The sequence below is a fragment of the Mesoplodon densirostris genome, chromosome 6 (assembly GCF_025265405.1).
Source record: "Mesoplodon densirostris isolate mMesDen1 chromosome 6, mMesDen1 primary haplotype, whole genome shotgun sequence".
Classification (NCBI taxonomy): Eukaryota; Metazoa; Chordata; class Mammalia; order Artiodactyla; family Ziphiidae; genus Mesoplodon; species Mesoplodon densirostris.
Window position 1 is genome coordinate 70,802,771 of NC_082666.1, and position 24,908 is coordinate 70,827,678.

The 24,908-nt window shown below is 38.1% G+C and overlaps 1 protein-coding gene across 1 annotated transcript in view; it reads left to right on the forward strand.

Annotated features, from left to right (window-relative positions):
• Positions 1-24,908, forward strand: part of ERMP1 (endoplasmic reticulum metallopeptidase 1) — a 51,861-nt gene that overhangs the window by 24,137 nt on the left and 2,816 nt on the right. Inside the window, exons 9-14 of the mRNA XM_060102186.1 lie at positions 1,533-1,707; positions 2,113-2,303; positions 6,046-6,198; positions 8,543-8,745; positions 9,321-9,436; positions 24,672-24,835. Of these exons, the coding sequence (XP_059958169.1) occupies positions 1,533-1,707; positions 2,113-2,303; positions 6,046-6,198; positions 8,543-8,745; positions 9,321-9,436; positions 24,672-24,835 (1,002 nt within the window). The remainder of the gene's footprint in view (positions 1-1,532; positions 1,708-2,112; positions 2,304-6,045; positions 6,199-8,542; positions 8,746-9,320; positions 9,437-24,671; positions 24,836-24,908) is intronic.

Here is a 24,908-nt window from a genome sequence, read left to right on the forward strand (position 1 = left end):
TGAAGTGAAGTAGAGTGATATATTCACAGTGGTGTAGGAATATAGGGCCAGGAGAGATGAAATTTGTTTGTGGAAGTCAGGAAGGCTTCATGAAGGAGGTGGTGACATTTGAACTGGGTTTTTGAAGCCTGAGTAGAAGTGTGCCAGATAGAGAACAGGTTGATGGGCAAAGGTGGGAATGTACAAGATGCATTTGGCTCACAGTCAATAAAAAGTTCAGTGTGGTGAAGATGAGGTTGAGAGGATAATAACTGGGAAAGTAGGCCAGGGTGAAGTTGGAGCATGACCCTAAAAATCAGTGGGGCCACAATTTAAAATTTCTAAGCAGGATATTGAGTGCGAGAATTTGTGATTTAGTAGGAACACACTGGTAACAGTGTATGGAATGGATTGGAAGGGGCAGAGGGATGATAGAGGCCGGGAGAGGGGAGCCAGGTCGGAGGGGTGTTCGGACTTGGGTACAACGTGGGAACAATGTGGAAACAGTGTCAGTTATTACAGTCTTCATTGTTGAGATCTTTGTTTTTAAATATCTGGGTGGAATTTGGCTTCAAATTGAATCCTAAGAATTATTTTATTCTTTTTAAAGACCATGACTCTTGATTAACAGTGTTGAACATCTAATTATTTAATGATGATAGCCTATCTTTCATTGTCCAAAGGAGGTTTGTCAAGTGAACTTTAACTTGTTTTGAAAACATGTGACAAACTCTTTTGAGCTCTTGAATTAGGGACCCTTATAAGAAACATGCCCTGGACTATACAGAAATGAGAAGGCAGAGGAGAGAGAAAAGCTTAAATATACCTATTTCCATTTTGGTATTTCTGCACTAAAATTATAACTTTCATGTTTACATTAATAGAATCGCTGGTGCAGATGTTAAAATGTATTAAGTTCATATGGCAACTTTCTTCTGAAGAACTCAAGGTGCTACACAGGAATCCTCAGACTTCAGAGCTCAAAAAATGTAGATCAAATTTTATAACGTGAAACCACCAGGAATCCAGGATGGGGGCAAAGTTGTGCTACAAGACCAGTTGGAGATAGAAAAGACTCAGGAATCAAGCAAAAAAACCCATGGCTGTGTGCTCTAAAGGTTCTGCAGTTCTCAAGCTGTGCTGTTGGTGGCGCTGCAGCTGCCTTCACATAGGTCATTTCTCCAGTTTGCTTGACATTCCTTGTAAGTTGCATGAATAAAAGAGCTTACAGAGGTGAATGTTTTTAGAAGAGTCCTTTCTTCTATTTTAGAACATTTCCAAAGGTCTTTCAGCCCGGTGGAGGGAGAGCACAGATTATATACAAGTAATGATGTTTTTACCCCATCTTGTGAAATTCCCCTTTCCTGTGCAGTAATTTGAATTTATTACTTTATTATAGGAGGTAGCTTTGTCAGTGTTTACTTTAAAGTTTAAAGGATAGACCCTGCTCCAAACAAAATATAGCTTTTTGGAGCAGTGGAAGCTACACTACAATAGAAGATCTTTATGAATGGCCCACGAATGAGACGACTTGTATATTTTCTTTCTTTCAGAATGCCAGTGACCAGTATCTGGGAGAAGTATTTTTTGACGTCTCTCTGTTTGTGCACTGTGGGTTCCTTACAGCTCTCACTTACCAAGGGCTCTGCTCGGCATTTATTAGCGCTATCTGGGTGGCATTCCCGTTGCTCACAAAGCTTTGCGTGCACAAGGACTTTAAGCGGCATGGTAGGGTATTTTTGGTTGTGATACAAATGGGGAATACCTTAAAATACATAAGATAAGGCTTCCAGGGACTATTTCCATATTTGATCTTTTGGGGTAGGCTTTCTAAATTGTTGCTGTTTGTTTTTTTTTTAACTTTCAGATCACACAGATTTTTATCTTACACCTTATACCTACCCCATCATTCTCACGTAAATGAGCACATGCTAATATATTACATATTTTGTTTTCTTATTTGTATTCTACCCTAAGTCAAAGTATTTTCTCTCACTAAGATAACACGTACCAAAAGGGCAAGAGTCAGAGCTAACCTAATTTCTGTTAGGTGCGAAGGTGTACCAGGACTATAAAAAGCTGTTATCTCACTGGAGAACTTCAGAGATATGTTTTCTTTCTCTTTTTCTGTAGGTGCCGGAGGAAAATTTATTGCCTTTTACCTTTTGGGGATGTTTATTCCTTATCTTTATGCATTGTACCTCATCTGGGCCGTATTTGAGATGTTTACCCCTATCCTTGGGAGGAGTGGTTCGGAAATTCCACCTGATGTTGTGCTGGCTTCTATTTTGGCTGGTTGTACAATGATCCTCTCATCCTATTTTGTAAGGAAAAAAAAATTTTTTTAAGTTCCTTCTTCATTTTATATATAAATACATGATGAGTTTTGCCATGCTAGATCCTGTGAAATAGTGTTGATTCTACTCTTAAGCAAAATAAATGGTGAATGACTCTGCATATTGTGGGTTCGGTATGGGCAGAAAATGTAGAAGTGGGGGGGTTTGTTGTTATTTTTGCTTCCTCATCCTCCCAAATCCTCTGATTTTACTTCTTTTCAAATAGCTTTCAAACTACCTGAATTTGAATGTGTGGAACGAATACCAAGTGAGAATTGGTAGAGATTGCTTGGTGGTGAATTTTTAGAGTGTGTTTTGAATTTACTAATTAGAGGCAGATGTTAATAAATACGTGGTAGTTTCATTGGTGCTGTTAGAGCTAGCGAAGGAAGACTAATTCTGATGAGGAGTTTTCCCTTGTCATTCACCTGCCTTGCTGCTGGCGCAGCCAAGGTCACTGATCGAGTCTGTGTCCTTGAGTGACATACACTTACGACACCCAAACATGCCTTCCTTTACCAAGTAATGAATACATGTTACATACAGGCCTTGTCATTTTACTGTATCAGTGCTCTGCCCTCACAGGGAGAGTCCTACCTGTGCCATCCCTGCTTCTCCTCCCTGGCACTCTCCTGAGGGAAGAAAAGACATGATGCAGCTCCAGGTAGAGTTCTGCCCTTGGCGTGGTGTCAGCACTCTCCAGGACTCAGGCCTGGCTGCTCTGTTTTGTGGCTCTTTTCATTGCAGTCCCTAAGAGTAAGAAGTATTTATTGAATACCTGTAGGTACACTCTGCGATTTGAGGCTAGGGTACCAAATAGAAAAAGTAGCTATGACTATTATAGCTCTTTCCTTCATAGAGAGAATAGTGAGCTTTTTCACACTGATATAGTAAAGGGCATCTCATGTGGGGACTAGGGTCTAGGGACAGCAGATAAAAGTACCACGTGCATGGTCAGCGCTGTCCATGGAAGTCCCTTAAATAGCAAATAAATAGCTGTATGTGTGACTGCATATACAGCCCTGTAGAGTAATTCTTATGCACGCTATTGTTTGAGATCAGCTGTACTAGTTCTGAAAGAAATCTGAGCATTGCAGCCATTTTACTTTTATGATTTAGTCCTTACTGGTATTTGCAGGGATAGATGGAAAATTCTAAAATGTTCTTTGTTGCCTTCAGGGTTTACTTCTTTTGGTTTTAATATTAAGCCCTTACATCCTCTATATCTTAATAGATGGTTTGCTGTTGTGAGGACTAAAGGAGATGTAGTTTCATCACATGTAGATTAGGTTGTAATCTAGAATCACCCAAGTTATGAACTGGACCCCCCCCCCCCGCCTCCTGCAGTGTATTTAAATCATAGTCAATGAATGAAAGCTATTGATGCTCATAAAAGATCAGAATGTGGGGCATTTCAGTTCTGTTCCATAGGGAAGGGGACAAAATGAACCCTGAAAACTTCACTGTGGAAATTGAAAATGACCCCAAAAGCATGGAAATCTTGGAAACCATAAGCAAGTAGATTAAAGTTTATTACCTTCTAAATTACTTTTGGAGAGTGGCTCTTGGAATACTTTAATGTTCATTATAATGTGAAATAACTCTGCTACCCTTTGATGCTGTGGGTTATCATTCTCTTCGGTATTTTCTTATTTATATGTAGCTGTGCTACAGATAGTGGCTTTTTAATAGAGTGAGACTTTTCTCCTTGGGTAATGGAGAATTGAACCACAATGCACACTTCAGAGAGCTTGTCTTTTAGTCCTTGGGGATTTATTAAATATATTTGCTAGGAAGCAATTAAATTGCTGTCAAATGATCGGTTAACAGGTTTCCTGGGGTTACCCTGTGCTGGGGCCATCATGGTTGTATTGATTAAATGAGACTGCTGATAGGAGCAGGATCAGGAGGAGATTCTCAGAGAGAAACAGAGAAAGAGCCAGTGCACACGGGACACTTCACAGTCCCTTTTCATGCTTCTCTTCATTTTATTTCACACCCATTTCGGAACCTAGAGTGATATCAGATGTAACATTTAAGACAAAAGACAGTAAAATTTAATACAGTGGGATCCAAACACATTGTCACTGAGGCCGTTCTCTTCTTCCTTCTCTCCCACTCTCTGATCACCTTCTCATTTATCACCATTACCAAACCTCTTACAGAAAGTGGGTGGAAGAGGCAGAAGAAGAGCCTCATGACCCGGAGAAGAGAAAATTACGGATGTGGAAACTGTAGCTTAACTGGAAGTTGTAGGACAACTTTGGGTAGCAACAGGGTTGAGAATGGCAGGAACCACAGCATTATGACAGGGAGGTTTTATTTGGACCCAAACGACTCTGTATACCTAATCTTAACCAGTCTCCCAGTGGAGGCGAAACTCGTTACTTGGCAGGATATTTGACCCTGTTCTAAGGAGCCACATTTTAAATATTGTGACTGTCAGGAGAATGAGGGACGGACAGGGTAACAAATTGTGTTTGGCTGACTCACTGCCATAAATCCTTGGGTACTCTGTCTTATTTCTGTCCTTCAGTGTAAAAACATTAAGATCTTCGACTTAAGACCAGTACTGTTTTGCTGGAGATTACCCTGGTTGGCATATTGTTACACTGTAGATATAAAATCTCTTAGTTTCATATAGTAGAGTGTATGGTAGGTTATGAATATCTGCTTAATTTTTCATTTTCATCTCAGTAAAAATATTTTCACATTTATGTTCTTCACTTTTCTACTTATTGACCCTGGAGGGTGGGCAATAAGGGGGAGAAGGCAAGAGGGGGAGCAGGGACTAGGTCATTGTTTCTCAAAGTGGCTCCTTCAGAACCCCTAAGGGATCTGTGGACATATTCTATAATCATGTGTCCCCCACAATTTTTAATTCAGTGATTTTATTACAATTAAAAAATTAATATAAGCATATGTAGGACTTCCTGGATGCCCATCTTGAGACTGAGCCACTTGCTTTTCCTGCCCTAGTTCAGATTTGTTATTTCGATTGTGTTGGCCTTGGTTAACTCTGCAGTGACAAGGGCAGAATTACCTTTTTTCCCTGCTTTCAATTTTCATAGTTTTTTTGGTTTTTTTTCCAAGTGAACTATAAGTTGATTTACAATATTGTGTTAGTCTCAGGTGCAGAATTACTTTTATTGCATTTTTTCCTTATGTGCAGGCCCACAGGCAGAGTCTTGAAGGTGCATCTAAAAGATGAATCCAGCACATAGGCACATTATGAAAGCATTATTAGAACTTGAGTTTTGTTGAAATAGGCCTGCTTACTTGCTTAAAAACTTACCTCTGGTTCTTTAATAAAAACCTGATGTCATGATGTTTGGTACAGTTAAATAGTGTCTGCTGTGCAGTTAACTTACAGGGTTTGATAGAATCGGAACTAAAATAAGGTCACGGTTTGACTGATGGTGGATGTACATCCTCTAGGCTCTTGGCTGAGCAGAGACACTGTCTCATTTTCCTTTTTCCCTCTTACTGTCTGGCTGCCTGTCAGAAAGGCACCATCATGCAGATAGGGGCATTTCTCATTTATTTAGGCTCTGACTTGTGATGGAAATCCCTTATAATTAGTGCTTTGTGTACTGGGAGTTGGAGTATGGTAGCACATGCTGATACATGTCCTTTATTATCTGTCTGACAACACCTGTTACAAAGTAAAGTCAGTAAAGCCACCTTTCTGCCAATGGTAATTTTTCTATTTTTGTGTTTTGTGTTTTAGATTAACTTCATCTACCTTGCCAAAAGCACAAAAAGAACTATACTAACTTTAACTTTGGTATGTACAATCGCATTCCTCCTTGTTTGCAGTGGAACTTTTTTCCCATACAGCTCCAACCCTGCCAGTCCAAAGCCAAAGAGAGTGTTTCTTCAGGTAAGAGGGATTTTGCATGAGCTATTTGAGATCCTGGAGAGGAAAGGCTTATGGTGTTTTGAGCTTACTAGTCAACAGTGAAGCTCGAAACACATAGTGACTTTTCTACCGTTGACCTGTTAGTTGTACCTCGACTATTTTGTGTAAGGCAGTGAGGAAAAGACCATCAAGAGGCATTCTTATCAGCTAGAAACACTTCTCCTAAGAGCCTGAATCGGAAATGTCTGCTTGTTGTTCTTATTACTGTTCAAATTACAAAAATGTACCTACTTGGAAAAACGAGAGCAAATATGTATCATGGAATAATGAGCAGTCAGAAGTACAGATTGTAATATTGTCTGGGGGCTGAGTAAAAATACGACCTCCTGTCAACTGGCAAAATGAAACAGATTCTTTAAAATGCGATAAGATTGATCTTAGGGGGCCTCCCTGGTGGCGCAAGTGGTTGGGAGTCCGCCTGCCGATGCAGGGGATACGGGTTCGTGCCCCGGTCTGGGAGGATCCCATGTGCCGCGGAGCGGCTGGGCCCGTGAGCCATGGCCGCTGAGCCTGCGCGTCCGGAGCCTGCGCGTCCGGAGCCTGTGCTCCGCAGCGGGGGAGGCCACGGCAGTGAGAGGCCCGCATACCGCAAAAAAAAAAAAAAAAAAAAAAAAAGATTGATCTTAGGTAATGTTCAAGGTAATGTGATAGTGAAAATATAATAACTTAGATATTAATAAAATGAGATTTAGAAATTTCTTAGATTTCAGGTTTTTCTGCAAACTTTTTAGAGCTGGTGTGAAAAAAATTTAAGTCACCTTATTTCCAGTCTTCCTCTCTGTTAGAGGGAATGGAGTGGCCAAACAGAAAAGCCAACAGTCATAACCTAGATAATTATTCAAGGACTTGAGTAAGTAGTAATAATATATTTGAACTTAAATATGAGAGAGATTTTGAGAAAGAGCCAACTATTCCTTGTTTTTGTTTCCAGTCCTGTAGGACACAGTGATACATTTTATGTGACAGATTTTACAGTCACATCAGTAGTCATTAGGAAAAGCTAGATTTTTATTTTTAAAAACTCCTTTTCTGATTTGTTTTGTGGTTCTCTTCTTCCCCAGTGCCAGAAGTTGACAAACTTTTCCTATAAAGGGCCAGACAATAAATATTTTAGGCTCTGCCAGCCATGTGGTCTCTGTTGCAGCTACTCTGTTTCTACAGAGTGAAAGGAGCCATAGACGATACCTGCAGATGAATGTGGCCATGTTTTAATAAAGCTTTATTTATAAAAATGGCAGTGGGCCATTTGGCCTGTGGGCTGTGGTTTACCCCTGCCCTTTGCAATCCTTTTTCTTTTCCTATTTGATATTCTTCAGGCTGGTTTCCGTTGTTAATAGAGCTTTTCCAGATGGAGCATGGTGCCTTTTCATAGAATTCGGTTAGGCACAGGTCTGTCATCTAGTGGTGAGCTGTGATTCCTATTTTTCTCTGCACATCAATTAGCATGTAACACCCCGAAAGGGAAATGTGTGTGTATTTCTTTTAGAATGTATTTAAGTCCTTTCAGGACTTTTAGGAGTTCTAGTTTTCATGTCTTTTATATCTGAAATAGTAGGTTTTCAGAAAAATTTTATATGAAATTTAAATATAGAAATATATTTGTAAGAAATAATAAAGTAATCATGTGAGTATCTATTGAGTTTAAAAGATCATTACCTGTACCTTAGAAAACCTCAGTATTCCCTTCTTGATCCCAATTCTTTTGCTCCTCTCCCTCTTACCACCCCCCAAAGTACTATCTTAAAGGTTGGAGTTAATCATTATTTTACCACATATGTATTAATTGCTAAACAACAACATATAGTTTTGCCTGTTTTTGAGCTTCTTACAGGTAAAGCCATACCATATACTCTTCGGTGGTTTGCTTCTTATTGCCCAACAGCATGTCAGAGTCTTCCAGGTTGATTTGTGTCACTGTAGTTCGTTATTTTTCATTGCTGAATAGACTTCTGTCATAGGATGATGCCCCAGTTTATTTGCCCATTCTACTGTTAATGGACATTTGGGTTGTTTCCAGTTTTTGCTAATATGGACAATGCTGAACCAACACTTTTGTACCTTGCAAGAGTTTCTCTAAGGTCCATATTCAGGAGTGGAGTTGCTGACTTGAAGGCTTATGCGCATGTTAACTTTATTAGGTAATCTAAGCAGTCTCCTAAAGTGATTGTGCCAGTGGTGGGTTCCTGTTGCTCAGTAGCCTCATCATTTCTTGGTATTGTCAGTTAGTCATTTTTGTTAATCTGGGGTGGGGATGTGGGTGAAGGAGTTCACACAGTAGTTTCCTCATTAGTCTTGTTCTTTTCAGCATATGACTAGAACATTTCATGACTTGGATGGAAACGTAGTTAAACGAGACTCTGGAATATGGATCAACGGGTTTGATTATACCGGAATGTCTCACATAACACCTCACATTCCCGAGATCAACGATACCATCCGAGCTCCCTGTGAGGAGAACGCACCCCTATGTGGTTTCCCTTGGTATCTTCCAGTGCACTTTCTCATCAGGTTGGTTCATTACTTTTCTGCTTTTAGTTGGGGGTTAGTTTGTTCTCAAGTCCTATCACTGTATCAGTACTTTATTATTTAAACTGGTTAACACAGAAGTTGAGTGCTGTTTATACTAATTTTTTTAAAATAACACTACAAAAGTTGTATTTCTTTGTGGGATAAAGCACTCAGAAGTTTTTTATTCTCCCCCAAATTTTGCTTTTTCAAATTAGGAAGTCTTTCCTCTAGAAAGCTGAATAGTTAGAAAGTGTAGCCCTCTTAACTGGTCTAACAGATAGCAAGCAGCTAAGCATCAATTTCAAATTGTTTTATTTCTGGGAAGTTTTTATGGTTTGGCAGTGAAGGAATGGATGAGAAGAAACAGGATGGGTAGTGGAATCAAGATCACCTAGGATCCTTGTTCTTAACTTTGGGAAGGTTTTATTACACAATAACCTGGGCCTCAGAGAAACTGACATTGTTTATCATATTCATCAGTTTATGTGTTTATTATATTCTGAGCACTTCCATGAATTATAGCTCAAAATCAACTAATAAAGCAAACTGAATATTGAAGTTACCTTTCCAAATAGGAAAAACTGGTATCTTCCTGCCCCAGAAGTTTCTCCAAAAGAACCTGCTCATTTCAGACTTGTATCCAAAGAACAGACACCCTGGGATTCTGTAAAGCTGACCTTTGAAGCAACAGGTAAGTCATATGATAGATTTTTCTTCTCTGTCACTTCTTAAAAATTTTAAAACGCATGTATATTTTTTCCTCAAATATATAATAGTGACCAGCAACTTAGGAAGAACTTGGTGTTTTTAAAAGCAATTGAAGCTGGTTATGATTTTTAAAAGAAAATTTAATAGACTTTATTTTTTAGAGTAGTTTTAAGTTTACAGAAAAATTGACCAGAAAGTAGACATTTCCCTATTGTTCCCTCTACCCCCCAGCTTCCCTTATTATTATCCCTTTTGCATTAATTGTGGTACATTTCTTTTAATTGATGAGCCTACATTGATACATTATTATTAACTAAAGTCCTTAGTTTACATTAGACTTAGTTCACTCTTTGTGTTGTTTAGTTCTATGGGTTTTGACAGATGCATATTGTCACATATCTACCATTACAGTTATCATACAGAGTAGATTCACTGCCCTCAAATCCCGTCTCCATTTATTCACCCCTCTCTCCTCCCTCCCTCTGGCAACCACTGATCTTTTTACTGTCTCCATCATTTTGCCTTTTCCAGAATATCATATAGCTGGAATTACACTTTGTAGCCTTTTCGGATTGGCTTCTTTTGTTTAGTAATTTTCACTTAAGGTGCCTTTATGTCTTTTAGTGGCTTGATAGCTCATTTCTTTTTATTGCTGTGATTGTACCACAGTTTGTTTATCTTCTGATCTACTGAGGAACATCTTGGTTGCTTCCACTTTTTGGCAGTTATGAATAAAGCTTCTATACACATTTGTGTGCAGATTTTTGTGTAAGATAAGTTTTCAACTCATTTGGATAAATATCTAGGAGTGCAACTGCTGGACTGTATATAGTAAGCTTATATTTACCTTTGTAAGAAACTGCCGAAGTGTCTTCCAAAGGCAGTATGAATTCCCACCAGCAATGAATGTGAGTTCCTGTTGCTCTTCATTCTCACCAGCATTTGGTGCTGTTAGTCTTTTGGATTTTAGCCCTTCTTCTTCTTTTTTTTTTAAATTTTTAAATTTTATTTATTTTTCTATACAGCAAGTTCTTTAGTCATCCATTTTATACACATCAGTGTATACATGTTAATCCCAATCTCCCAATTCATCACACCCCCACCCCCACCCCCTCATGGCTTTCCCCCCTTGGTGTCCATACATTATTTATTCTCTACATCTGTGTCTCAATTTCTGCCCTGCAAACTGGTTCATCTGTACCATTTTTCTAGGTTCCACATATATGGGTTAATATACGATATTTGTTTTTCTCTTTCTTACTTCACTCTGTAGGACAGTCTCTAGATCCATCCACGTCTCTACAAATGACCCAATTTCGTTCCTTTTTATGGCTGAGTAATATTCCATCATATATATGTTCCGCATCTTCTTTATCCATTCGTCTGTCCATGGGCATTTAGGTTGCTTCCATGACCTGGCTATTGTAAATAGTGCTGCAGTGAACACTGGGGTGCATGTGTCTTTTTCAATTATGATTTTCTTTGGATATATGCCCAGTAGTGGGATTGCTGGGTCATATGGTAATTCTATTTTTAGTTTTTTAAGGAACCTCCATACTGTTCTCCATAGTGGCTGTATCAGTTTACATTCCCACCACCAACAGTGAAAGAGGGTTCCTTTTCTCCACACCCTCTCCAGCATTTGTTGTTTGTAGATTTTTCTGATGATGCCCATTCTAACTGGTGTGAGGTGATACCTCATTGTAGTTTTGATTTGCATGTCTCTAATAATTAGTGATGTTGAGCAGCTTTTCATGTGCTTCTTGGACATCTGTATGTCTTCTTTGGAGAAATGTCTATTTAGGTCTTTTGCCCATTTTTGGATTGGGTTTTTTTTTTTTTAATATTGAGCTGCATGAGCTGTTTATATATGTTGGAGATTAATCCTTTGTACGTTGATTCGTTTGCAAATATTTTCTCCTGTTCTGTGGGTTGTCTTTTCCTCGTTTGTAGTTTCCTTTGCTTTGCAAAAGCTTTTAAGTTTCATTAGGTCCCATTTGTTTATTTTTGTTTTTATTTCCATTACTGTAGGAGGTGGATCAAAAAAGATCTTGCTGTGATTTATGTCAAAGAGTGTTCTTCCTACGTTTTCATCTAAGAGTTTTATAGTGTCTGGTCTCACATTTAGGTCTCTAATCCATTTTGGGTTTATTTTTGTGTATGGTGTTAGGAAGTGTTCTAATTTAATTCTTTTACATGTAGCTGTGCAGTTTTCCCAGCACCACTTGTTGAAGAGACTGTCTTTTCTCCACTGTGTATTCTTGCCTCCTTTGTCATAGAGTAGTTGACCATAGGTGCGTGGGTTTATCTCTGGGCTTTCTATCCTGTTCCATTGATCTGTATTTCTGTTTTTGTGCCAGTACCATATTGTCTTGATTACTGTAGCTGTGTAGTATAATCTGAAGTCAGGGAGTCTGATTCCTCCAGCTCCGTTTTATTCCCTCAAGACTGCTTTGGTTTTTTGGGGTCTTTTCTGTCTCCATAGAAATTTTAAGATTATTTGTTCTAGTTCTGTAAAAAATGTCATTGGTAATTTGATAGGGATTGCATTGAATCTGAAGATTACTTTGGGTAGTATAGTCATTTTCATAATATTGATTCTTCCAATCCAAGAACATGGTATATCTCTCCATCTGTTGGTATCTTTAATTTCTTTCATCAGTGTCTTATAGTTTTCTGCATACAGGTCTTTTGCCTCCCTACGTAGGTTTATTCCTAGGTATTATGTTCTTTTTGTTGCAATGGTAAATGGGAATGTTTCCTTAATTTCCCTTTCAGATTTTTCATCATTAGTACATAGGAATGCAAGAGATTTCTGTGCATTAATTTTGTATCCTGCAATTTTACCAAATTCATTGATTACCAAATTCATTGATTAGCTCTAGTAGTTTTCTGGTGGCATCTTTAGGATTCTCTATGTATGTATCATGTCATCTGCAAACAATGACAGTTTTACTTCTTTTCTAATTTGGATTCCTTTTATTTCTTTTTCTTTTCTGATTGTCGTGGCTAGGACTTCCAAAACTATGTTGAATAATAGTGGTGAGAGTGAATATCCTTGTCTTCTTACTGATCTTAGAGGAAATGCTTTCAGTTTTTCACCATTGAGAATTATGTTTGTTGTGGGTTTGTTGTATATGGCCTTTATTATATTAGGTAGGTTCCATCTTTGCCCACTTTCTGTAGAGTTTTTATCATAAATGGGTGTTGAATTTTGTCAAAAGCTTTTTCTGCATCTGTTGAGATGATCATATAGTTCTTCTTCAATTTGTTAATATTGGTGTATGACATTGACTGATTTGCATATACTGAAGAACCCTTGCATCCCTGGGATAAATCCCACTTGATCATGGTGTATGATCCTTTTAATGTGTTGTTGATTCTGTTTGCTAGTATTTTGTTGAGGATTTTTGCATTTATATTCATCAGTGATAGTGGTCTGTAATTATCTTTTTTTGTAGTATCTTTGTCTGATTTTGGCATCAGGGTGATGGTGGTCACATAGAATGAGTTTGGGAGTGTTCCTTTCTCTGCAATTTTTTGGAAGAGTTTGAGAAGGATGGGTGTTAGCTCTTCTCTAAATGTTTGATAGAATTCACCTGTGAAACCATCTGGTCCTGGACTTTTGTTTGTTGGAAAATTTTTAATCACAGTTTCAATCTCATTACTTGTGACTGGTCTGTTCATATTTTCCATTTCTTCCTGGTTCAGTCTTGGAAGGTTATACCTTTCCAAGAATTTGTCCGTTTCTTCCAGGTTGTCCATTTTATTGGCACAGAGTTGCTTGTAGTAATCTCTCATGATCCTTTGTATTTCTGCAGTGTCTGATGTAACTTCTCCTTTTTCATTTCTAATTTTATTGATTTGAGTCCTCTCCCTCTTTTTCTTAATGAGTCTGGCTAATGGTTTATCAATTTTGTTTATCTTCTCAAAAAACCAGCTTTTAGTTTGATTGATCTTTGCTACTGTTTTCTTTGTTTCTATTTCATTTATTTCTGCTCTGATCTTCATGATTTCTTTCCTTCTGCTAACTTTGGGTTTTGTTTGTTCTTCTCTCTCGAGTTCCTTTAGGTGTAAGGTTACATTGTTTATTTGAGATTTTTCTTGTTTCTTGAGGTAGGTTTGTATTGCTATAAACTTCCCTCTTAGAACTTCCTTTGCTGCATCCCGTAGGTTTTGGATCATTGTGTTTTCATTGTTACTTGACTCTAGGTATTTTTCGATTTCCTCTTTGATTTCTTCAGTGATCTCTTGGTTATTTAGTAACGTATTGTTTAGCCTCCATGTGTTTGTGGTTTTTACGTGTTTTTCCCTGTAATTGATTTCTAATCTCATAGCGTTGTTGTCAGAAAAGATGCTTGAAATGATTTCAATTTTCTTAAATTTACTTAGGCTTGATTTATCACCCAAGATGTGATTTATCCTGGAGAATGTTCTGTGCGCACTGGAGAAGAAAGTGTGATCTGCTGCTTTTGGATGGAATGTCCTATAAATATCAATTAAATCTTTCTGGTCTATTGTGTCATTTAAAGCTTGTGCTTCCTTATTTTCTGTTTGGATGATCTGTCCATTGGTGTAAGTGAGGTGTTAAAGTCCCCCACTATTATTATGTTACTGTCGATTTGCTGTTTTAGAGCTGTTAGCAGTTGCCTTATGTATTGAGGTGCTCCTATGTTGGGTGCATACATATTTATAATTGTTATATCTTCTTCTTGGATTGACCCCTTGATCATTTTGTAGTGTCCTTCCTTGCCTCTTGTAACATTATTTTAAAGTCTATTTTATCTGATATGAGTATTGCTCCTCCAGCTTTCTTTTGATTTCCATTTGCATGGAATATCTTTTTCCATCCCCTCACTTTCAGTCTGTATATGTCCCTAGGTCTGAAGTGGGTCTCTTGTAGACAGCATATATATGGGTCTTGTTTTTGTATCCATTCAGCAAGCCTGTGTCTTTTGGTTGGAGCATTTAATCCATTCATGTTTAAGGTAATTATCGATATGTATGTTCCTATTACCATTTTCTTAATTGTTTTGGGTTTGTTTTTGTAGGTCCTTTTCTTCCCTTGTGTTTCCCACTTAGAGAAGTTCCTTTAGCATTTGTTGTAGAGCTGGCTTGGTGGTGCTGAATTCTCTTAGCTTTTGCTTGTCTGTAAAGCTTTTGATTTCTCCATCAAATCTGAATGAGATCCTTGCTGGGTAGAGTAATCTTGGTTGTAGGTTCTCTCCTTTCATCACTTTAAATATGTCATGCCACTCCCTTCTGACTTGTAGAGTTTCTGCTGAGAAATCAGGTGTTAACGTTATGGGAGTTCCCTTCTTGTTATTTGTTGTTTTTCCCTTGCTGCTTTCAATAATTTTTCTTTGTCTTTAATTTTTGCCAATTTGATTATTATGTGTCTCGGGGTGTTTCTCCTTGGGTTTATCCTGTATGGGACTCTCTGCACTTCCCGGACTTGGGTGGCTATTTCCTTTCCCGTGTTAGGGAAGTTTTTGACTATAATCTCTTCAGATATTTTCTCGGGTCCTTTTTCTCTTTCTTGTCCTTCTGGGACCCCTATAATGCGAATGTTGTTGCGTTTAATGTTGTCCCAGAGGTCTCTTAGGCTGTCTTCATTTATTTTCATTCTTTATTCTGTTCCACAGCAGTGAATTCCACCTTTCTGTCTTCCAGGTCACTTATCTGTTCTTCTGCCTCAGTTATTCTGCTATTGATTCCTTCTAGTGTAGTTTTTATTTCAGTTACTGTATTGTTCATCTCTGTTTGTTTGTTCTTTAATTCTTCTAGATCTTTGTTAAACATTTCTTGCATCTTCTCAACCTTTGCCTCCATTCTTTTTCCGAGGTCCTGGATCATCTTCACTATCATTATTCTGAATTCTTTTTCTGAAAGGTTGCCTATCTCCACTTTTAGTTGTTTTTCTGGGGTTTTATCTTGTTCCTTCATCTGGTACGTAGCCCTCAGCCTTTTCATCTTGTCTTTCTGTGAATGTGGTTTTTGTCCCACAGGCTGCAGGATTGTAGTTCTTCTTGCTTCTGCTGTTTGCCGTCTGGTGGATGAGGCTATCTAAGAGGCTTGTGCAAGTTTCCTGATGGGAGGGACTGGTGGTGGGTAGAGGTGGCTGTTGCTCTGGTGGGCAGAGCTCAGTAAAACTAATCCGCTTGTCTGCTGATGGGCGGGGCTGGGTTCCCTCCCTGTTGGTTGTTTGGCCTGAGGCGACCCAACACTGGAGGCTACCTGGGCTCTTTGGTGGGGCTAATGGCGGACTCTCGGAGGGCTCACATCAAGGAGTACTTCCCAGAACTTCTGCTGCCAGTGTCCTTGTGCTCACGGTGAGACACAGTCACTCCCCGCCTCTGCAGAAGACCCTCCAACACTAGCAGGTAGGTCTGGTTCAGTCTCCCGTGGGGGTCACTGCTCCTTCCCCTGGGTCCCAATGCGCACACTACTTTGTGTGTGCCCTCCAAGAGTGGAGTCTCTGTTTCCCCCAGTCCTGTCAAAGTCCTGCAGTCAAATCTCGCTAGCCTTCAAAGTCTGATTCTCTAGGAATTCCTCCTCCTGTTGTCGGACCCCCAGGTTGGGAAGCCTGACGTGGGACTCAGAACCTTCACTCCAGTGGGTGGACTTCTGTGGTATAAGTGTTCTCCAGTTTGTGAGTCACCCACCCAGCAGTTACGGGATTTGATTTTATTGTGATTGCGCTCCTCCTACCATCTCATTGTGGCTTCTCCTTTGTCTTTGGATGTGGGGTGTCCTTTTTGGTGAGTTCCAGCGTCCTCCTGTTGATGACTGTTCAGCAGTTAGCCGTGACCCCGGTGCTCTCACAAGAGGGAGTGAGAACATGTCCTTCTACTCCGCCATCTTGAACCAATCTCACATTTTAGCCATTCTTATAGATACGTAGTGGTATCTTATTACTTTTTTAATTTGCAATTCCCTAATGACATATGATGTTGAGCAGCTTTTCATACTTATTTGCCATCTGTATAACTTCTTTGGAAAGGTGTCTATTTGGATCTTTTTGTCTCTTTATTAATTTTGTTTTCTTGTTGAGATTTAAGAGTTTTTTGTATATATGGGTATAAGTCCTTTATCATGTGTTTTGCAAATATTTTCTCCCCGTTTGCCTTGTATTTTCATATCTTAACAGTGTTTTTCGTACAGCATAAATAAGTGTTTTACTTTATTGAAGTCCAACTTAATCACTTTTGTTTTATGGAACACGCTCTTGGTGTTGTGTCTAAAAATCATTGCCAAACCCAGGGTGTCTAGATTTTCTCTGATGTTACCTTCTAGAAGTTTTAAAATTCTGCCTTTTACACTTAGGTGTGTGATATATTTTGAATTAATTTTTGTGAAAGGTATAAGTTCTGTGTCTAGATTCATGTGTTTTTTTTTTTTTTTTTTGCGGTATGCGGGCCTCTCACTGTTGTGGCCTCTCCCGTTGCGGAGCACAGGCTCTGGACGCGCAGGCTCAGCGGCCATGGCTCACGGGCCCAGCCGCTCCGCGGCATATGGGATCCTCCCAGACCGGGGCACGAACCCGTATCCCCTGCATCAGCAGGCGGACTCTCAACCACTGTGCCACCAGGGAGGCCCTAGATTCATGTTTTTTGCATGTGGATTTCCAGTTGTTCCAGTACCATTTGTTGAAGACTATCCTGTCTCCACTGAGTTGCCTTTCTTTCTTTGTCAATATCAGTTGACTATATTTGTGTGGGGCTATTTCTGGGCTCTATATTTTGTTCTACTCATCTATTTCTCTGTTCGTTTCCCATTACTGCACTGTCTTGATCTCTTTAGCTTTATAGTATTTCTTGAAGTTGGGTATATCAGTCTTCCGACTTTCTCTTCAGTATACTGATTATTGCTTGTCTTTTGTCTTTCCATATATCAGTTTGTCAATACCCATAAAATAACTTTTTGGGATTCTGATTGGAATTGCATTGAACCTGTGGATCGATCACGTTTGGGAAAATGACATCATTACTGTCTCTTCCTATCCATGATATGGAATGCCTCTCCATTTATTTGTATCTTATTTGATTTTTTTTTGTAGTTTCACAGTTTTGCTCATATAGATCTTGTACATATTTTGTGAGATTTATACTTAAGTATGTCATTTTTGAGGTGCTAATGTAAAGAGTATTGTTCATTGCTGGTATATAGGAAAGCAATTAACTTTTGTACGTTAATCTTGTATCCTGCAAACTTGCTATAATTGTTTATTAGTTCCTGGATTTTTTTGGTTGATTCTTCTGGATTTTCTACATAGATGATCATGTCATTTGCAAACAAAGACAGTTTTATTTCTTCCTTCCCAAACTTTATACTTTTTATTTGCTTTTCTTATCTCATGGCATTAGCTAGGACTTCCAGTATGATTTTAAAAATGAGTGGTAAGAGGGGTCATCCTTACCTTGTTCCTGATCTTAGTGGGAAAGCTTTCTTACCAACTGAGTATAATGTTAGCTGTAGGTTTTCTGTAGATGTTCTTCAGACCAGGTTGAGGAAGTTCCTATCTATTTTTAGTTTGCTAAGAGTTTTATTCTGAATGAATGTTGGATTATGTCAAATACTTTTCTGTCTTTTCATATGATCATGTGGTTTTTCTTCTTTAGCATGTTGGTGTCATGCATTACATTACTTGATTTTCAAATGTTGAACCAATCTCACATACCTGGAATAAATTCTACTTGGTCATAGTGTATAATTCTTCTTATATGTTGTCGGGTTTGATTTTCTAATATTATGTTGAGGATTTTTACGTCTGTGTTCATGAAGGAGTACTAATCTTTAAGTTTTCCTGTAATGTCTTTGTGTGGTTTTGGTGTTAGAGTAATGCTGGCCTCACAGAATTAGTTAGAAAGTGTTCCTTCTGCTTCTGTCTTCTGGAGGAGATCGTAGAGAGTTTGTATAATTTCTTCCTTAAATGTTTGGTAGAATGCACTGGCGAATCCATCTGGGCCTGGTTCTTTCTGTTTTCGAAGGTCATTAATTATTGATTCAATTTTGTTTAATAAAGGACTATTTCAGATTGTCTGTTTCTTCTTTTGTGTGTATTGGCAGGTTGTGTCTTTGAAGGAATTGGTCTGTTTCATCTGGGTTATCAAATTTCGGGGCCTACAGTGTTCATAATATTCTTTTATTATCCTTTTACTGTGCATGGGATCTGTAGTGATGTCACCTCTTTCATTTCTGAGATTAGTAATGTGTCTTCTTTTTTCTTAGCTTGGCTAGAGGTTTATCAATTTTATTGATCTTTTCAAAGAACCAGTTTTTGGTTCTATTGATTTTCTCTCTTGACTTCCTATTTCAATTTCATTAATTTCTACTCTATTTTTAAGTATTTCTTTCTTTCCGCTTAGTTTGGATTTAAGTACTCTTCTTTTTCTAGCTTATTAAAGTGGAAGCTTAGATTATTGACTTTAGATCATCTTTTTTAATGTATGCATTCAATACTACATTTTTCCCCCTAAGCTCTATTTTGGCTGCATCCCACAAATTTACAATTTTAGTTCAATTTATTTAAAAATTTCTCTTGAGGCTACTTTGACTCATTTGTTATTTAGAAGTATGTTCTTTAATCTTCAAATATTTTGGATTTTCCAGCTGGTTTTCAATATTTATTTCTATAATTTCATTGTGGTATGAGAGCATACTTTATATGATTTCTATTCTAAATTTGTTGTGGTGTGTTTTATGGTGCAGGATATGGTCTCTCTTGGTGAATGTTCCATGTGAGCTTGAAAAGAATGTGTATTCTGGTGTTGGATGAAGTTCTATGAATGTTTTTGATGGTGGTGTTTTAGTTTAATTATATATCCTTACTGATTTTCTGCCTGCTGGATTTGTCAGTTACTGTAAAGGGTTGTTGAGGTCTCCAACTATAATGGTGAATTTGTCTTTTTTTCTTTCCATTCTGTCAGTTTTTGCCTCACCTGTTTTTTTTTTCTTTCCTGTGGTACGCAGGCCTCTCACTGTTGTGGCCTCTCCTGTTGCGGAGCACAGGCTCTAGATGCGCAGGCTCAGCGGCCATGGCTCACAGGCCCAGCCACTCCGTGGCATGTGGGATCTTCCCGGACCGGGGCACGAACCCATGTCCCCTGCATCGGCAGGTGGACTCTCAACCACTGCGCCACCAGGGAAGCCCCAGCTTTTTTCTTTTTAAGATGGTACCCAGATATGTGAACAAACGCCATACTAGATGTTTCCAGTGAAGGTATTTTGTGGATGGGATTGACATTTAATTTAGGTCAGTAAATTCTGAGTAAAGCAGATTGTTCTCCATAATGTGATGGGCTTCATCCAATCAGTTGAAGGCCTTAAAAAAAAAGACTCTCCTCCTCCAAGCGGGGGGGGGGTCTTGCCAGCACAGCCTACGAATTCAAATTCGGCTCTTCCCTGAGTCTCCAGCCTGCCAGCCCCTACTGCAGATTTTGGATTTGCCAGCCTCTACAATTACATGAGCCAGTTCTGTAAAATAATTCTCTCTCTTTCTCTACACATCCTATTCTGTTTCTCTAGAGAACCCTAATACAGGAAGTTCATTTTTAAGAGTTCCTGCTACTGTTCACTCTGTACTTTAATAACTGAGTTTTTAAAAAAAGGTTGAGGTACTTCCCTGGTGGTGCAGTGGTTAAGAATCCACCTGCCAGTGCAGGGGACATGGGTTTGAGCCCTGGTCCAGGAAGAGCCCACGTGCCGTGGAGCAACTAAGCCTGTGAGCCACAAGTACTGAGCCATGTGCCACAACTACTGAAGCCCGTGCACTTAGAGCCTGTGCTCTGCAACAAGAGAAGCCGCCACAATGAGAAGCCCATGCACTGCAAAGAATAGTCCCTGCTCACCACAACTAGAGAAAGCCTGTGCTCAACAACGAAGACCTGATGCAGGCAAAAACAAATTGGAAAAAAAAAAATGGTTGATAGAAAGTTGCCCGGGATTTTGAGTGAGAAGTATCTTCATATGTAACTTTCCCCCTTGCTTATTTTTATTCATTCATATATATATCTACATACATATATATATACGTATATTTTTAAGGCCTAATTTACATACATTGACATGTCCAGATCTTATACAGTTCCATTAGTTTTGATAAAAGCATACATATATACCCATGTAACCACTATCAAAACACAAAACATTTCCATCAACCCAGAAAGTTCCCTTACACTAAAGTCTCCCTGCCCTGGAGAAGCAACTTTCTGATTCCTACATTGACAGATTCGATTTGCCTGGTCATTCTTGAACTTCTTATACATGGAATCATCCAGTATGTAATATTGTGTGTCTGGTCATTAAGCATAATGTGTTTGAGATTGAGCTGTGTTGTTTTTGAGTATCAGTATTTCGTTCCTATTCATTGCTGAGTTACTCAGTGCATGACTATACCACAGCTTATCATTCTGTTGTTGATGGACACCTGGGCAGTTTCCAGTTTGGGGCTAATATGAATAAAGCTATTATGAACACTCTTGTACAAAGCTTTTTGGGAATATGTTTTCCACTTCTCTTGGATAAATATCTAGGAGTGGAATTGTTTGGTTCATAGGACAGACTTACGTTTAACTTTTTAAAATTGTTTTTTTCCGTTTTTCACTCCCACCAGTAGTATACAAGAGTTCCAGCTTGCCTACCCAGAGATCATGTTTAGACTTTTTCTTTTAGAAACTTTATAGCTTTAAGCTTTTATGTTTAGGCCTGGGATGTACCTTGAGTTAATTTCTGTTTATGGTGTGAGGTAGAGGTCAAGGTCCTTTTTCCTTTATGGATATCCAGTTGTTCTAGCACCATCTGTTGAAAAGACTTTGCTCACTGAATTGCTTTGGTGCCCTTGTCAAAAATTATTTGACTGTATAAGTACGGTACTGGCACAAAAACAGAAATATAGATGAATGGTACAGGATAGAAAGCCCAGAGATAAAGCCATGCACATATGGGCACCTAATTTATGCCAAAGGAGGCAAGAGCATACAATGGAGAAAAGACAGCCTCTTCAATAAGTGGTGCTGGGAAAACTGGACAGCTACATGCAAAAGAATGAAATTAGAACACTACCTAACACCATACACAAAATTATTTGACTGTATATACCTCAGCTTTGCCCACTTTTTACTGAAATTTCTCTTCTACAAGTAGCTTGTTTGGTTTTTGTATTTTCATTCAGTTTAACACAGCAGGGACTTGAAAATCTTGTAAGCGAGGGAAGCTGGAGGACACAAGATGGTAGTAGTGAAATAATAATATTTGGTAGTTAACCAGTGGGATGAAACACTTATGGGAAGGAAGTGCCTTAGCTGACACTTCTGAAGGTGAATACTTCCGTTTTCTAGGCTTTAAAATTTTAAATAGAAATAAATTTACTTTGCACTAATTGGTTTTCTTGTTCATGCCAATAATTTATTTAAATTCCAGCCTATAAAAAGGAAGCACAGAAAAATTCAAACCTTTCTCTATCCTTAATGCACCATTTGGAGAATTCCAATAAAATTCAGGTTCCTGGCAGGCAGGTTGCACACCTACTGCCCTGTGTTTTGTGATTACAAATGTCAAGAAATCATTTTTTTAAAAAATTATTTTTTGACGGTATGTGTGCAGGTCTGTTTCTGTACCAGTTACCACACTTTTCATTATAGAAGCTTTATAATTTAATGATTGGGAGAGTTAAGATCCTTTGTAGTTTTTGTTTTTTAGTATCTTCCTTGCCATTTTTGCATGCTTATTTTTCCATAATTTTAGTATTTAGAACTTTAGTATCATCTAATATAAAACATATTGCTAATTGGTATTTAGGGGAGTATCTTAATAAATTTATAAATTAAGGAGACCTGACATACAATGTTGAATCACCCTATCCATGAACCTGGAAATGTCTTTGCATTTGTTGGATCAGTTCTACTTTCGTGTCTTTCAGGAGTGCTATAAATGTTTTGCTGCTACTATCATTGGGATTTTCTCTATCATTATGTCCTCAAACTGGCTATATTTTTTATGTATGAAGGCAGTTGACGTCTGTATGTCAATTTTGTATCTTGCTACCTTTCTGAATCTTGTTTTAATTAATCACTGATACTAGGGTTCTCCATGTATACCAGGAATTGCCAAAATTTAAAAGGCCAGATAGTAAATATTTTAGGCTTTGCCATGTCTTCATGATAGATTCTTTTTTGTTATTTTTTGTTAACCACTCTTTAAAAACGTAAAAACCATTCTTAGCCTGAGAGCCATACAAATACAGACCTCGGGTGTATAGTTTGTCTACTGCTGTGTATCATCTGCAGATAATTTTTCTTTACCAACTTTTATGCCTCTAATTGATTTGTCTAAATTGCTAATATTTCTAGCATAGGATAGAACAGTTGTGGAGATGGTGAGCCATCCTTGCCTTGTTCTTGATATTAGAACCAAGGTCTCTAGTGTTTTCCTATTATGTAAGATATTGACGTTAGGACTAAGGTATATATTTTTTAATCGTGTTAAACAAGCATTCATCACTTGTCATTCCTTGAATTTTTTTTAAGGAATGGATTTTAATTTTGTGAAAAGTTTTAGCATATACAAAACTAATGATGGGATTTTTCTTCCTTGGGTCTTTTAATAAATGGTGTATCCTACCAGGTCACACATAGGCTATTATTTTCTTAATGTGATGTTGGTGATGTTGGATTTGTTTGCAAATATATTATTTAGAAATTCCGCATCAGTGTTCATGAGTGATATTGGTTTGTGTTGTTTGGGTTTTTTGGGGGTGGTGGTGGTACTGTCCTTATCAGACTTAGGTATACATCATAAATGTATTGAATGTTATACATCATAAAACAGTTGGTAAGTTTTCCTTAATTTTCATTTTCTTGCAACAGTTTATGGTGCATTAGAACTATTTTGTTGAAAAGTTGGCTTGAATTCCTTTCTAAAATCACCTGGGCCTGGTCCTTTTTCTTAGGGTAGTTTCTTAATAATTTTTCTAGGGAAATTGGTTTGCTTTAGCTTTATTATCTCTTTATTATCTCTGCTTTAGCTTTATTATCTCAGTTTTGATAATCTGTATTTACCTAGCAGAATATCCATTTCATGTGAGTTTTCAAACTTACAGAGGGCGGCAGAGTGATTATGTGTGATTTTTTAAACAACTTCTGCTTGTTTTTTTCTCTTTGTGTATATACTTGTTTTCTCTGCTCCACTCTCCTTTCCCTCTGTCTCTTTTCCAATCAGGTTACTTAGTGATTGTCTTGTTAATTTAAAAAAATAACAGATTTTTGATTATTAGGTCTGTTTCTTCTATTCTCTATTTCACTGATTTCTAGTTTTTCCTTTCTTGTCTTTTTAAAAACTCTGTCCACTTGCCTGAAATAACCTTTTTTACCCTTTCTGAATCTCTTTAAGTATGTTTCTTGGAATACAGTATGTGATTAGGTCTAGCTTTGTAAGTGAAGTTAAACTTTTTTTTCTTTTAGCAGCTGGGTTAGGTCTTTTCACATTTATTTTTACTGTATAACTGTAATACTTTTGGTCTCAACTTTCTCAAAATATTTATAATTACGTGTGTTTTATCTGCCATATTCCTTTTTCTATGGTGTGCTGTCTTTGCTCTTTAAAAAGTAGTTTCTGGCATATAAGGTTTATATTTTTGTTTTGATTGCCTGTTATTTAACCTTTTACTATCTGTATGTCAATGTTTAATTGTATTCTTTAACTCTATTAGCTTATACAACAGTTTATCTGCTTTGCCCTTTCCCTCTGTGTTTGTTACAGGCAACATTTGCCCATTCGTCTTCCACCCTCACCTCAGTATTTGTTTGTCTTAATAATGTATGTGGATATATTAAAATCCTCAGGATATATTAAAATCCTCACTGTCAGTTCTTTTGCTTTAGTTTTTGCAGTTATCTCTTGGCTTAGATGAAGCTTATACTCTAGTTTTCTGAAGAAGGGCTCACGAGTGCTAAGGGTCTTACATGTTTAAATGACCGGACCAAGATGTAAACAGAGGTTTTCTCATTATAAATTCTGTGCCTTTTCTGCTGCACCTCATTACTTACCTTTGTTGATACACACTGAACGTCCAACCTGGCAGACCTTTTTTAGGTTTGTACTGAGTGTCTTAAAAGTGATATAAAGCATGAACTTCGTAGTCTGGTTTGGGTGGTGGGTTTCTTTTCTTGTTGCTTTTTCAAAGATTGTTTTAACTATTCTTCCTTCCTCTTATCGTACAGGACCAAGCCATATGTCATTCTATGTTCGAACCCACAAAGGGTCTACACTTTCTCAGTGGTCTCTCGGCAATGGCACCCCAGTCACGAGTAAAGGAGGGGACTACTTTGTATTTTATTCCCATGGACTCCAGGCCTCTGCATGGCAGTTCTGGATAGAAGTACAGGTGGGAACTTCCCAGTATTGCTGGTATTACTGATGAGGTTTCCAGGTGGTATTTGGCAAGAACTTTGGGGTCA